Source organism: Anopheles marshallii, chromosome 2 (assembly GCF_943734725.1).
Source record: "Anopheles marshallii chromosome 2, idAnoMarsDA_429_01, whole genome shotgun sequence".
NCBI classification, from domain to species: Eukaryota; Metazoa; Arthropoda; class Insecta; order Diptera; family Culicidae; genus Anopheles; species Anopheles marshallii.
The window spans coordinates 44,471,728-44,484,030 of NC_071326.1; the positions used below are offsets into that span (position 1 = coordinate 44,471,728).

Here is a 12,303-nt window from a genome sequence, read left to right on the forward strand (position 1 = left end):
TTGACCATTTGGTTTGTCTTTTGCTGTTTGTTGAAGATGGTCGCCTTCATCAATTTCGCAGGGTTTCGAACCATATAAGGAAACATCTGATCCGCTTGGGAGATTTTGCAATTTATTGGGGAATATTTTCAGGCCATGAAAAGAATTTTGCGATCTTAAAAGGGAAACGTGCAAACATACACGGACATTTTGATAAAAGGTTCTGAAGAGTAATATTTCAATTGTGATCATTCTGTTACGGTTCGATTGTCTTCGGTTTTTTTTAAATTCGACAATATATTAGTATATAAATTAGTTTAGATGAATAATTGAAATGAAATGAAAATGACTGTATTACGTTACTAGCAATGAAATAGATTCGTGCTTTTGGACCCTTCCAGAGAGTCCAGTTCTACCATGCGGGGTAAAGATGATTGGATGCAATTAAACAATTGACGGTACGTCCGTCGATCGTTCTGTTAAGTTCTAATTCTTAATTGCTTTCGTGAAGAGTTCTCGAATATCAATCGATCAAGGCTTCTACAGCACCACCTGCTGAAAAGAGACGCATGATGAGCTTCGATCTTCGAAAGTGTTGATCTTCCTTACATAGTCAATTTGACCTAATTGTGCTACTTCATAATAGTTTAATGAATGTAGCCCTAACCTTCCGGCTAGGCAAAGAAAAACTTTTTTTATGTAAGATTTGATTAGTTGTGTCTCTGTTCTTAATACCTTATGCCTTGCTAATACCTTGCTCTCTGTTCTCTGTTTCCAACCATTACAGATTCATCAAGTCGTACGATACAGTATAGGGATAAAACCGCATGGACGCCTTTTCCACGAAACGTAGGCAACATTACGTAACTGGCGGGGATTTTAACTCACCAAGTCCTTATTGCAAACAAGCGCAGCGGAGAAGGAATATTTTTTCCGAACAAGAGGTAAGTAGTGCGCAAATGCTAACCGGTAGCATTGGTCGATCAGTTGATTAATTTTCTGTATTGCGTTCCGTGTATTGCAGGTGTTCCGCATGCTTGCCCCCCAACTTGATCCATTAGCGCGGCGTCACGATCGCCATAATCGGGAAGAATGGATATTATCAGAGCGCCTGGAAATATTAATATTAATGGTAATGACAGCGGCGGCAGCAACAGTCTGGAGCCGTTGTTACGCAGCCCCCAAGGGGCAAAATCAAAGGACAATAATGGTGGGAGCGCCCTCCGGCAGCATAACTTTCCCGACGATCGTCAACCACAGAGTGGAAGGAACGGCCTAAAGGGTACGCCCTGTTCAACAGCACCGGTTGCGTCTGCTGTGACAACGCCGCAACGACAAATACCATCCCAGTGCCCGTCCACCGATTCGGGCAACAGTTCCTGTGTGAGCAGCGGTAGCAACGGTGTTGGTAGCGGCGGTAGCAGCAGCGCTGGTGGTGGAGGTAGTTGTAGTAGTGCTAGTGCTTCCGGTGTAGTGGATGATCCAGAAACTCTAAACCGGCACCGACCCTCACGATCGTCGTCCGCATCATCGCTCAAGAATCGAAATATTTACGTGAACAGAACCTATGATGATGAGACGGTAGAGGGCGGTGCCGTGCGTGCGGGTACCGATACCGGTTCGGCAATTTCGATTTCAATCGATGAAGGAATTGACGTGAATGTGTGTGTTGATGCGGCTGGTAACACGAGCGAGGGTGGTCCCGCCGGAATCGACGGCAATCCGGAAGAGGAAGAAATAAAACCATTGCTCGAGGTGACGCATGAACGACGGAAGACGAAAAGTATCGTGAAGAGCCCGTCGAGTCAAAGCATCGGTGAGAAACCGGTACGTCAGCTTAGTTTGCAGTTTTCCCAACCGGAGTCGGTCATTGTGGCCGAACGGCCGGTCCACCATGTGCAGTTCAGTAATGGAAGCAGATACGCCAATGTTACCGGAGGAGATGTTGGAGAACGGCAGGTACTTGGCGGTGGAACGTACGGCACCCAGCAGGGTCTCGGTACGAGCACGATGGAACCGCACTGTTCGAGTCCGGTTGGAAGTATCCTGTCGAATGGTTCCGCAACCTCAACTTCCTCATCCGGTTCGTCATCGTCGTCGTCGTCGTCGAATGAGAACAGCTCGCTGGGTGCGTACGCCGAAGCCCGCCCACCGGATGGTGGTTGGGGCTGGGTTGTCTGTTTTGCCTCCTTCATGGTGAACCTGATCGCAGACGGTGTAACGTTCAGCTTTGGCGTAATGTACATTGAGCTGCTGTCCTATTTTGGCGAAGGCAAGGGAAAGACAGCTTGGGTTGGATCGTTGTTTATGGCGATGCCATTACTGTGCGGCCCTGTTGCTTCGTTCCTAACGGATCGCTACGGTTGCCGGAAAGTGACGATCATCGGTTCGATAATGGCTTCGATTGGATTTGCGCTGTCCGCGTACGCTACCTCGATCGAGATGCTTTACCTAACATTCGGTATACTGTCTGGGTTTGGGCTAAGCCTGTGTTACGTCGCTGCGGTTGTTATCGTTGCGTATTACTTCGACAAAAAGCGCTCCTTCGCTACGGGTCTGTCGGTGTGTGGCAGTGGCATCGGAACGTTTGTGTTTGCCTCGTTAACGCAGGTCCTGCTGGACGAATACGGGTGGCGCGGTACGACCCTTATACTTGCCGGTGTCTTCCTCAACATGTGCCTGTGCGGGTTGCTGATGCGCGACCTAGAATGGACGACGCACAAGTCGAAGCAGAAGCGCCGCAAACAGCAACAGCAGCAAGCCGATTCGGTGAGCAACAGCACGAATACTGCTGGTGGTAATACGAGCGTTCTGATGGGCAACGGTGGCATCATCGATGGGGTGCCGATCGGTGGTGGTAACGGTGGACTGGTAGACGCTACAAACGACCATATCTACGATCTGGATGATCCGCGACTTTTCAGCTCGCTGATAACACTTCCGACGTTCCTGCAGAATGGTAGTGGGCAGGAGAAGATTACCCTGGAGGTGTTGGCTATGTTGAGCAAGCAGCACAACATCCACGATCACCATGTACTGCAAAGTCTACCGGCGGCACGCATGAGCAGTTCGCGCAGCTTCAGCCAACCGCTGTCTCCGCAGAGTGGAGACAACCTGGCAGATCTCAAGGAGCAGGAACAGGAACAGGATACCGAAAAGAAAACGGGAGCGCAAAGAGTAGCAGTATCGACGGACGAAAAGAACGACGCTAATGGGCAGGAAGCGAAGGAAAGCAAGCAGGAAGAATTGGCAAACGGTGCAATCACGGTGCAGCCGTCGCGTCACCGAGCAGCCGGCGGTCAGCGGTCCGGTGCAAGGGGACGGAATGGGGCTGCCACCGATGCCGTCGGTACTACGTACGAACAGGGCACCGCTTTGCCGCCCGTGTTCCTGCGGCGGGTGCACAGCCACAGCACACGCGGTACGGCCCCGCCGTCCGCGGGGCCACCCGCCGCGACCGCTTCCTACCTGAAGGATCTGCGGATGCACCGCCATTCGCTAACGTACCGCGGTGCTATGCTGAACATTCAGCGCTACCGGCTGCGGGCCTCCTCCTGCCCGGACATCTACCGCAACTCGATGACGACGATCGCAAAGGAGAAGTCCGCCTGGTACCAGGGCGTGGAGGAGTTCCGAACACTGCTGGTCAGTATTCTGGACTTCTCCTACTTCTCGGACGTGCACTACCTGCTGTTTGCCATCTCGAACTTTCTGCTCTACACATTCTACGACGTGCCGTACGTTTACCTCGGTGACAATGCGTCACAGATTGGGTTTTCCCATGCCCAGTCTTCAATGCTGATCGCGATCATCGGCATACTGAATATGGTTGGCGAGGTAAGTTTGCCGGCGTACGTTTGCATATATTCAAAACGAGTGGCATCGTTGTTGCTTAGCATGTATATGAATTTGTGTAGTCAAAGCTTGCATAATTTAGTTATCCATCCAGCTGCTACGTATGCTACGTATGCTTTCAGTTCGAACTTAAATGTTGTACTGTTTCAGTAGTGTTTTGTTGAGTTTTTTTTTATTCTACAGCTTCCTCATATGAAAATTGGATTTTTGGTTTAATTTGCTGCATGTTTGTTTTGCTTTTATTGACATTCAGTAGAATGGTTATATTTCATAACCTTTCAAACAACTTTTAAACACTAATTTTGTTATAGAAAAAAATACGTTACCAATTAATAAGAATAACTATTATAACAACAAGGAAAACATTAAAGATTACTAACTAGTTAACTTAATTCGTGGCAAATTTTTAGAACCCTGTTTGATCTTGCTTTGAACAACAGAAGTTCAATTATTTGCAGTTTGCAAGATTGTTCAGTTATTCTGTTCTATCAAATGCCACAATAAATGAACACGTATTCATGTATAAATGTTTCTTGTACACCTAAGCATCTCCCTCCGCTTCATATATTTTAAGTTTGCCATCATTGTTCTATGTTCTATCGTCAGCAAAGCACGCTCTGGCTCGTTTGCATTTGCGCAGCATGCACCGATTACTCGTTCTAGAACCTTGCCAGAACGTCTCGGATTATGCTATATACGACAACTTGTTTACGTTATTATGTCTCGTTCAACAGAGATCGCTCTATCGATCACTTTGTATGATCGTTGGTGGTTTATGTTTATTTTCAAATGCGCTGTACTTTTTTTTATTCTAGAACATAATGAGAAGCAATTCTTACCAAACACAAGTACAAATTGATCCGCTCGATTCCGTCGCAAGAAGGATTCATATTGGAACTTTCCCACCCCACCAAAAACCGAATACTTCCTACTGCACCCCGTTTGAAAAGTGTGGTCGATATATATATTCCTATAAGTGTCTATATCTATTATATACCTTTAAATCATGCGTGCGTATGTGTGTGTGTGCCAGTGTACGTGTTGGACTACGAATGGGAACTAAGAAATAGAGAATTGTTAGAGTAGGTGAATTCACTGCTGGATGATGAGTTTAATACGTGGTTTTCTTTTTTCTACTTCGTTCTGGATACTTTCCAAATCAAATGATTCTAACTGACACACTCGACTTGAATCCTGGAATGCCCTTAGGTTGTGCTCGGATGGATGGGTGATCGGAAATCGGTGAACGCCAACTACACGTATGCCATTTGTATGGCACTGTGCGGACTAGTGACTGCGCTTGTTCCACTGTTCAAAGATTACACGGTAAGCGACAGAGAGAAGGCAATGGGAAACAATGTGAATGGGTTTTTAAATAATATAAACTTACATGAATCTGTCACACTTTCAGAGTTTATCCGTATTGGCTGGTGGATTTGGACTGTTTATAGCAGCAAACTATTCGTTGACCAGTATTATTCTGGTGGAACTGATCACGCTGGAGCGTTTCACCAATGCGTACGGTTTGCTGCTTCTGGTGCAAGGTGTAGCGAATCTTGTTGGTCCCCCATTAGCAGGTATATCTACTAGTTCACAATTTTTCCGGGGATATATGGCAAGTTTAATAACATTAACCTTCAACCATCATATTTTTTTCAGGCTGGATCTCTGATCTGACGGAGTCGTACGATTTGGCGTTCTATTTGGCCGGCTTTTTCATAGTCATTTCCGGTGCATTGTTGCTAGTATTGCCCACCATAACGAAGGTACGCAAAATATTGGAGAAACGACGTCGCAGTTCCGCTCTTGCCAGTGGTGATACCATCAAACTCAACAAAAAGGTAGTTCGTTTGTCAGACCGTAAATGGAAGGGCTGCCAAAAACTAATATCTCTGTTCAACTGCATCTTCCACAGAGCTCTTCCGCCAGTTATCCGCCAGCACATCAGCACAACAATAATGTCGCAAATAAGCCGGTAGTGTTAGATCTGAAAACTACGTACGTCAGCAATGGAAAACGCATCGTCACCGGTGTTGACGCCAAGAATGTTTCCACACCGAATGGGGTAAGCACGGGCCTCAACGGCTACAAGCTGCCAATGGAAGAGGGTGCCACTGTTTAGGGTGTAAAAAGCGATGTGATACGTACGGATGGCTAATAGTATGTAACCCGTCGTGTAATCGGTTTCTTCCATAACATTATAACCCAGTAGCGCGAAAACTTTATTGCGTAGTGAATTCCGACCGAATAACTCCAACTGTACAGCTGGGAGGACGTTTAGATTTGGACATTTCGCTAATTTGGAACGATGTAGCTTTGTTTGAGTATAAGCATTAAGTTTCCCTTATTGTGCGGATAAAATTTGGGTTTTTGTTTGCGTTTGTTGTTTTTTATTCTTTATACGACACATAGCTAAGGACAACCAACAACACCCGGTAGATGGTATCCGGGGGTGGGAACATATACCTCAGACTTATTCACTAAAAGAAATCATCATTTTTATAAAGAAGACGAAGAAATTAATTCACTTTTATAAAGATATTAAGGCAAAACTGAAACTATTCTTCTCCTTTGGTCATAGCATAGAAACTTTCCAATTAAATCTGTCAGTTAGTTTTGCTCCATCCAGAGATTTGACTCCTTTTGTATTTTAATTAATCGTTTTTGGATTTTTTTTTAAATACCGTTTGGTTATATAGGAAGGAACTCCGAACACTTGTACCAGTAATTAAAGAACACATTTGACATTATAGGCACCCTATTTATAAAATTATAATCAACAATACACCATAGCACAACCTGAACCTATTGTTGAAACTTGCAAGTGTGTAAAGATAAGCAAGAATGGGGACACATTTGCATTTCGTTCAATTGATTTGATACTAGACGCCCGGCATGATGCACGGTAGAAGTATGCACTGTATCGGCAAACATCATGAGCACAATCTGTCATAGGGGCAGATCATTAGCTAGCCACCGTTCGATTTTCTGGAGTAAACTGAAGTAGATCGTATAAAACGAAACACACTGACCAACTTCATAAACGAAATTATTCATTTTGGGCTCTGCTACTCTCATAAATACGTCATCTATATATTGACACAATCGTAACATTGTTGTTGATCCAAAGCAGATGCAATAGAGATTTTTCACAAAGCAAACATTCTATACAATGAACATCAGAGGCGACAAACAAAGATTGATTCGCGAATAATAAAGCTTTTCGATACAATCTGAACAAAACCGTTCGTGGCAATATGTTTGCTGTTGATGTTGAAACATTACAGCAATGAAACAATTGCGGAGTTTGCTACAAAAAGGGAAACTTTATGAAATGTATGGAAAAACATACACAAATTTACGCAAAAATAAAGCGTCACGTGGTAGTGAATGTGTTGGGAGGGGAACTGAAAATGGAGACAAAACACTAGGTAGAAAGAGGAAAAGAAAAAAATATAAATATATATATTCATCAGCTGTGATCACCTAGTATATTAATAATTAAACTAAAGCTAGTAAAGCGATGCTAATTAGACACATATATTGTAGTCGTGTATTGAAAGACATATAGCATATAAACCACACACACACACGGGCGAGGAAACGGTTACGATGGTTAGGATAGGGAAAAAGCGACCAGCAATGAAAAGGTTTTACCGCGACGAAAGCTGACCTGCGTTTGGTAAAAGACAATGTTAGTTGAAATTTATTTTGAAATAGCGAGTAAAAAGCACTTCACTATGGATGGATATCATATACCTGAAAATTATTCTATTTCAGTTTGTTGAAATACTTTAAGTGACAGTGTATAGCGATTCAATTAACGAAAGTGAAAGGCTACCAGTTCGAATAGGACAGTAGAAAGGCATGTGAAAGCTTTTTGGGAATGGTAAAAGGAAGCAAAATAATTCAGCGCAAAACACAAAGGGATCAAACTCAACCGAGATGAGGCTATGCTCACGCGAATCAAGAAGAAAACAAACCAGAGGTAAACTAAATCAGGTGTACACATTTCTGCCAAATAAGAAGAAAGACATGAGGGTAACGGAGAGTCAAAACCAACTATATCAACAGATTTAACCGATATATTTTGTGATGTAACTATTACACCTGTGAAAAAAATCCCCTCGATTGTGGTGACGGTACAAAAGGTACAGGAGTGTGCAAAGAAACAAAGTTAAAGTCTATTTTGAACCAATATAAGTTATATATGTAAGTACGCCTGAACAGTTGATTTAGCTTAGCGTTTTTGTTTTATTCGTACCGTAAGTGGAAAAAAAGGACCTTTACAGCTTGAAATGATATATTTTGCACTTTTTCGAATGTTTGGTGAGTTAGAAAAGGACACCGGCAAATTTGTGCCGCATTGCGCAGACAGGAGAATGCCAGAGAATTGACGGCGCAACTGGATGCAAAGTTGGGCCGATAATTGGAACTACCCTAGAGCGGATGGGACAGGGCTCGAAACAGTAGGTGCGAGATAATAATTACATGCATCCATGTATGACACGTTACTCTATAGAGCATAATCTAGCAATTTGAATTAAAAAGAGAAAATATACATGCGTTGTTTCAGCGGTTGGAAACAATTTCGAGTGATTACATAACACACTCCCCAAGGACGGTCACACTTACAGGACACACCAAAATTTGAGTAATTGTGTGGAGTGCGCAAATGAATTTGAATGTAATGCACAACATAGAACCAAGACACAGTCACTGGAGGCAATTCTTGCACAGACAAGAAATTTTCCATTTACCGAATTTTGGAGGGCAACCAAAAAAACAGGATACGTGTTCTGTCCTCATTGCAAACAATGGGACAAACATGTTAGAAACAACATAAAAAAGCCCATTTTCACTTACAAACCACACCGACAGAGAAGCATTGAACCGAATGCAATGTAAAAGCGCTCCCTTATAAACAGCAAACATTGCGCGCGTTACACTCTGCACGTGCACGTGCGCGTCCTCATGGGTGTGCATGTGTGCGGTAAAAAGTAATTTTTTTTCTCGCTGTTAGGAACAGATAAACAAAAGGAAACTTATAGCAAAAAAAAAAAAAACAAATTATAACGTGACAGTGGAAGGCAAATCTCTAAAATAAAGCTCGTTTCAATCGAATGGCGACAATGTGTTAATTTGTTGTTATTAATTTAGTAATTCATTTTTATGATTTTTGTATGCATTACTGGGGGTTGTTAAACGTGGGGGTAATACGGGACACGATGAAATTATATAACTGAACAAAGGTACACATTTCTGCCGGAGGAAATTAAATTTAATGTTTCAATTTTCCTTGCTTCATTAATATAAATTGAATGCTTACGAGAAACACGCCAGACGGACTTTTACTCATAAGAGAGCAAAATGAAGGTCAATTTAATTCGACATTTGACCTATAGCGATACAGCTTTCCATCAAACAACTTTACAAACCCCATGGAGCAATGGTAAGGATCCACGAAAATTTCTTTATTGCCATTTAAACATACCACAACTTCTGCTGGTAGGGTTCACGTACGGCAACGGAAGGGGACAGGTTCTGGCAGGTGGTATTATGTCTCGACGCACACAACTGGGTCATTCCCGAAAAACAAAACCAAAAAATCAAACAAAACCGAACGAATTCCCCTTCACAACCGGGAACTGCTAACCCGATTGAGCTATTGCAACCGTTCTGTGCGTCGTACCGTACCATGTGCCGAAATGCAGAGAGGTGATCCGTCCGGGTTCGATCACGCAGGACGCCGCACCCAGCGCACGCTAACAAACAGGGGCACGGGGGAGAAAAACAAACCCCCGCACCTCCCCCTCTCGAGCAGCAGCGTTGATGCGTTGCCGGGACAGCGACCAGAGCCCTTTTGGTCGGGCATTTCGTTCGTACCGCTCTATCCCATCCGCCCCCGGCAAGGTATGTCCCTTTTTTTTGTTTTGCTTTGTTTTTCAGCTGCGGAAGTAAGCAGCGTGCTGTCTGTCCCAGCAGTCTGTTCGGTTCTTCGGTTCTTTTTGGGGGGTGGTTTGAAAGAGATGGCAACAGCAGTGTGCGAGAGTGTGTGCAGGTTGCGTTAGGAATGGGGAAGTATCGGTTTAGTCGCGCGCTGTTCGTCCGCCGGATCGGTAACGGATTTTCCGACGGGACGGGTTTTGTACGGTGTTCATTCGGTGTGCCGATCGTTACCGCCATTGGTAATGCTCAGTTGTTGCTGTGATCACTGTCATTTGTGCGGAGTGCTCTTGTTGGTGATTAAAAATCGCTGTTCCTGTCATCATCGGTCGTTTGTTGGGGGGGAAAACCGGAGAGGAAGTAACGTTTTCATCCCGAGTACCTTGGGCTGTCACACGCTTGGAGGGACCAACGCAACGAAAGGCCGCCCCCCCCCCTGACAGACAGCAAGCCAGAGCTGAGATGCAACAAGAATATGGTCCATTTTTGTCTTCTCGTATGCCTATAAATAGTTGACGCGTGATCGTGCGGAACTCGGGTTGGCTTTTGGTTTCGAAACCAAAATTTAGTGCGTCCGTGTTTGCCTTTTGCTGGTTGTTATTTGCGTCTTGCAACTGCATGATCAGTTTGCTCTAGGAGCTCCAAATCACGCGATTTTATCACATCTGTCAACATCAGCAGAACAAGCGATGTCCAACTTTTTGGAACAAATTATGATCTCTGTGGCTTACAAATAAGGTTCTTTATGGAAGGGAAACCTCAGTGGACACGCCTTTACACACGCAGGTTACTAGGAAACCGGGAAGGAAAATTCCAGCGGACTCTTCCCTTTTCCTTCGCCGTCGATTGCCCGATCGTACCGAAGCGAAAATGTTTAATCAATCAAAACCATAGCACCGCCGCTCTGCATCCAACTGCACGGTGCGACTGTCCGTATTCGCCGTTTGGTGCCGGCGTCTTGGAAACCGTCCGCTGTGTACCACCCTAGTCACCTTACGGGAATGTTTTCGCATTCCTGGTGCTGCTTCGACATTTTCAAGTCGAGTTTCGAGTCGACTGATGCCGCACGGTACGCGTAATAGTTGTTTTTGTTGTGGCGCCATTTTGACCGCCTAAGAAAGGGCCTCGGCGAAGGGCGTTTGCAAGCGGCATACCGCTTTCCGGTGGTCGTCCTGGGTAACGCACTAAAGTTGTTTGCTGGTTCAGGCCTGTCCATTTGATGTTTGGCACATTGAAAGAAAACACCACAAACCTTGAAAGCACCCACCGATAGTGTAATGGTTGATTAATCGTTTCCAGATAACACTTGTACAACTTCATATCGCTAGAATCATATTACAAATTGGAGTTTTTTGTGCTCTCTCTTTCTCTCTCGCAAGATTAGCTACCACTAACTGCAGCCCTGCACTACTTCGCATTTCAATCGAATACGAAGAGGCCCGTGAAATTGGTTTGCTATCGGATCGACCACCAAACAACGCGCGAAAGGACCATGGTGATGATCCACTTTTCACTAATGACATCCCGCAGCAGGTTTGGTGCGGTTTTTTTTTTTTTGGAAAGGGCACTGAAAGGGGTGAGAATGGATTCGTTCTAAAACACCATTAACTTTTACCTATTCCGTTTGTTCATAGAATGTTTATGATTACTGGCTCTGTGGGGGGGGGGGGGGGGGGGGCGGGGGTAGGTTTTGTGATTGGTTGCTCCTTTTTTTGCCATAGAAACGTTGCACAAACGTTGGGCGGGTAGAATAAGGGAAAGGCTTGCTAAAATTGTTTAACCTAGATTTAGAATTTTTTATCACCACACCCCCCCATGGGGCGTAGGGTTTCACAGTACGATAACGTGCTGGTGTGTTTTCATTTTTCCTTGAAAGTAAACTCCACAATAAAAGAAGTTGACATGAAATATGCGAGGTGTATAATTAATTTAAAGAAAACAGGTAGAACAATGAAATACGATACTTACAAATCGTGAACTGAATCGGTGTAATATTTATAAACACGCTAATTTAACGAAATGAATGGGTGCACTGACGCATTCACAGTGGCCTTGCTTAGCCTTCGTCACTCACAACACTGCGTCGTACTAGGGTAAACTGAAACCGGAAGGTGATGGTCGAATTGACCGCGTCCGGAAACAGTGCAGTTTAATAAAAGCGGGAATAAATAAATAGGGAGAGAAGCACAGAGAGAGAGAGAGAGAGAGAGAGAGAGAGAGAGAGAGAGAGAGAGAGAGAGCTAAACAGTTGTGGCCAATTCATCGGTTCCACTTCATTGAATTAACGGTGTGCATGTTGTTTTGAGTGATTTTTGAACTTATTGCACGCTATCATTTTGTTTATGGCAATTATTTGGGTGAAACCGATTGACATTGGCAATTCTAGCTCGAGAATTATTGATTTGTGTTTATTTTGGTTTTTTGCAAAAAAAAAACCATACTACAACAAGTGCAATGTAATTACAGTGAAGTGTGTAAATATGGTTGTAATCGCGAGCAAAATTACAGTGAAGTGAGTAAATG

General features: G+C 44.2%; 1 protein-coding gene across 1 annotated transcript; it reads left to right on the top strand.

Annotated features, from left to right (window-relative positions):
- Positions 1-1,071: 1,071 nt before the first annotated feature.
- LOC128707793 (uncharacterized) lies at positions 1,072-5,956 on the top strand. The gene is made up of 5 exons (XM_053802750.1): positions 1,072-3,816; positions 5,044-5,160; positions 5,246-5,411; positions 5,494-5,675; positions 5,750-5,956. The coding sequence occupies exons 1-5, from the start codon at positions 1,072-1,074 to the stop codon at positions 5,954-5,956; spliced, it is 3,417 nt and encodes a 1,138-aa protein (XP_053658725.1).
- The last annotated feature ends 6,347 nt before the right edge of the window (positions 5,957-12,303 follow it).